The 3,435-nt window shown below is 48.0% G+C and overlaps 1 protein-coding gene across 1 annotated transcript in view; it reads right to left on the bottom strand.

The window, feature by feature from the left end:
- Positions 1-997: 997 nt before the first annotated feature.
- Positions 998-3,435, bottom strand: part of lancl2 (LanC lantibiotic synthetase component C-like 2 (bacterial)) — an 18,199-nt gene continuing 15,761 nt past the window's right edge. Inside the window, exons 10-11 of the mRNA XM_083668622.1 lie at positions 3,162-3,234; positions 998-2,115 (exon numbers count right to left, since the gene is read on the bottom strand). Of these exons, the coding sequence (XP_083524748.1) occupies positions 2,039-2,115; positions 3,162-3,234 (150 nt within the window). The 3' untranslated portion in view covers positions 998-2,038. The remainder of the gene's footprint in view (positions 2,116-3,161; positions 3,235-3,435) is intronic.

The raw sequence follows: 3,435 nt of genomic DNA, 5'->3' as shown, positions 1-3,435 counted from the left end.
TTAACATTCACATAACTCTTCTGTTAATTAAGTCAACATCTATTAACGGTACTGTATTATTCTTTTCTTCTGAAAATGAAAATGCAATATGTCTCATTCTGACAGGACGACAACCACACAGTACTGTTCTTAGCTTGTGTTATTCTTACAACCGCTAAAAGCCCCAGTTCCTCTCATTAACTTGTGCAGCTATGTTCAGAGTTGAAGTTGAGTACCACTGTGGGTTACTGCAGCACTGTCTGTCCAACTCTGAGTCATCGGTGGTGTGTCATCCTAGGCTGACTCGACTCTTTAACAGAACATGTAACTCAAGGCAGTGGCAGACCTAATGTGGTGCTGATCCTGTAGGTGGGCATAATTAGAGCTTACATAAGCGTCACACAGTGCCAGTGCAAGAGGCTTCCTAAAGAACACCGCTAATTGACCAAACCGACTCATTACTCACACTCATAACAACTTCTATAGAAGTTATTTAGCTCTATACTTGAACAGCAAGCCTACAGAGTAGCCTTCAACTGAATGACATTCCTGTTGCGCTTGACGTTTAGTTCATTTCGATCCTTGAATTAAATTGCCCGACTTCGGAAGCAGCACGCTCATCAGACAGCAGGTGAATATGTTTTATTGAGGACATTTGTAAATCACTCTGCAGGTCAGCAACTGAAGCCCAAGTACAATGTACAACATTCATGTGTTACACTGTTCGCCTGAGGGAAACCATATTCACTGGAAAAGTGGTACGCATTAACTGTAACATCAAAGTCCTCTCTTCAACACACACACACAGACCACATCCAAATGGGACAGTAATACAGTTGACATACAAAGAGAACAAGCACATGGATTCAGGTACTTCACTGTTACTCATATTGACATTTAGACAGACAGACAGACAGAACGCTGGCACATTCCAAGGCTAATACAGGTTTCTGACGTCCTCATGCAAAGACAACAATAACAGAGCTGAGGCTGGGATTGGGCAGGGGAGGGTATGGTAGGGAGGGTAAGGTAGGGTAAGGTAAGGTAGTGTAAGGTAATGTAAGGTAGGGAGGGTAAGGTTTGGGAGGGTAAGGTAAGGTAGGGAGGGTGAGCTAGGGGAGGGTGAGGTAAGGGAAGGTAAGGTAAGGTTGGGGAGGGTAAGGTAAGGTAGGGAGGGTAAGGTTGGGGAGGGTAAGGTAGAGGGTGAGGTAAGGGAGGGTAAGGTAAGGGTAGGGGAGGGTAAGGTAGAGGGTGAGGTAAGGGTAGGGGAGGGTAAGGTTGGGGAGGGTAAGGTAGTGGGTAAGGTAAGGTAGGAAGTGTAAGGTAATGTAAGGTAGGGAGGGTAAGGTAGGGGAGGGTAAGGGTAGGGGAGGGTAAGGGTAGGGGAGGGTAAGGTAGGGAGAGTGAGGTAAGGGAGGGTAAGGTTGGGAGGGTAAGGTATGGGAGGGTAAGGTAGGGAGGGTGAGGTAGGGTTGGATTGGGCAGGAGAGGGTAAACTAGGATAGGGTACAATAGAGCGGTGTATCGTAGGGGGCAGAGGGAGGGTAGGGTTGGGGAGGGTAAACACATGTGGTCTGGGAGGGACCAGGGAGTAACACACAAAGGTACCGTCTGAGGTACCAACAGAGAGTCAGGACAGGCATGCAGAGGCATAGACCCACTTATGTAACAAAAATAACAGGTTTCCATTTTCATACACAACAAATGCAACATTATAGCAAAGACGACTCCAAGCGACACGCACACACACGCACGCACACACACACACACGCACACACTCACACACACACGTGGAGGTGGTGTTGACAGAGTTAAAGGCCGAGGGCTTGGGGAGTTTGTTGTGTCCATGCCTGCAGGGTAGGGGCCAGGGGGGAGCAGCTTCTCACCCAGGCATCGGGGGGGCGGGCTCTGGGCCGAGGGTCTGACACACCATCTAGAGACCCCCTGATGTCCACCGAGCCGCCCCCCCTCCTCAACCTACAGCCCTGAAGAGCTCCCACTCTCTGAAAATGTATGAAATCCAAGGGGAAACCACAGTTGTCTCCCGCAAAGACGCAGGTCAAAGTTCAAAGGCAGGGAAGCAGGAAGCTTCGGGCTGGGCCAGCTCTGAAAGGTAATGGATGGCCCCAGCCATGCCTGTGAGGGGAATAACACCAGCTTTAGATCACAGGCAGTGACTGTGTGGGGTGGGGTGGGGTGTGTGTGTGTGTGTGTGTGTGCGCTGTGTGCTGTGTGTTATGTGTGTATGTGTGTAGCAACTGGTGGTCAATGCAGAAGTATGTAAAGCAGTATGCACATGGGGAGGTTGGGGGGGGGGGGGGGGGGGGGGGGGGGGGGGGGTAAGCTGGTATATACAGTCCTAACAGCATCAGGTACAGAGTTCTCTCACGTATTCCATATCTGTCATATGTTCTAGGTACTCTACTTTAATCATCTCTCACTTCTGTTATCAGATATTCCAGATTGAACATCTCAGTCCTGCTACAAGATATTCCATCTCCCAGTTCTCGACGTGCCGACCGTGTCTCAGTTCTACTACCAGATGTGAAATGTATTATTCTGATCTCTGATTGGGTAATAACAATGGGAGCGCAGCGCTCCTCACATCTCATTACAGAGGAGACAGAGGCTCAGCTGTCCACCCTTCTATACCACAGCGTGAGCCAGGGGTGAGTTACACCGACACAAATGATCTTTATTAATGCGTTTCCACAGAGCTCTTTGATACTGCGTGGCTTCTCATTGTCAGAGCTCCTCTCCCTGTCTCCTCTCTTTCTCCCTGTCTCTGACAGACCTTTGTTACAGAGGCAGGCTTAACACTCAGACAACTGTGTGAATCCCCTCGGTTGAACAGACGGAAATATGAGCATTGGCTGTTATTTATATCTTGTTGTTCCTTCGTTGTTGATTTAGCCATTACAGCTTTTAAACTGTGGATGCAATTTCCATAAGATGACATTTTAAGGAGTGGCGACTAAGCTCTGCTGGTAATCGCTCCTTTTTCAAGAGCAGCCAGACACACTTAAAAGCCACGGGTTTTCCACTAGAACAAGCGCCACGAAAATTATAGTGCACTTATTACTGTACTGCCTGAAAGGAGAGGAGAAATGTCACCGCAATTTGATTTAATTTGTTATATAAGATAATTTGTCTCTTTAAAAGGCTAGAATAAAGAGGTCTACCTTCAAACAGAGAGTAGGGTCTGTCTGGAATCCTGCATCCGTGTGTTCCGTAGTCGAGGCACCACTCGGCAAACTGGACAACATGGAGGAGCAGAGACAACCGCTGTCAACACGGGAAATACTCTATGCAAACATAGGTGTCATATTAAGAGAATAGGATATGCACACACGCACGCATATACGCACACACGCACGCACACACACACGCACACACACACACACACACACACACACGACAACAACTAGGAAAAAATGTGTTTAAGCATAAAAGGAT

This window comes from Argentina silus (genome assembly GCF_951799395.1).
Source record: "Argentina silus genome assembly, chromosome: 1".
Lineage (NCBI taxonomy): Eukaryota > Metazoa > Chordata > Actinopteri > Argentiniformes > Argentinidae > Argentina > Argentina silus.
The sequence above is the reverse complement of the archived record's forward strand: the minus strand, read 5'-3'. Positions and strand labels throughout refer to the sequence as shown.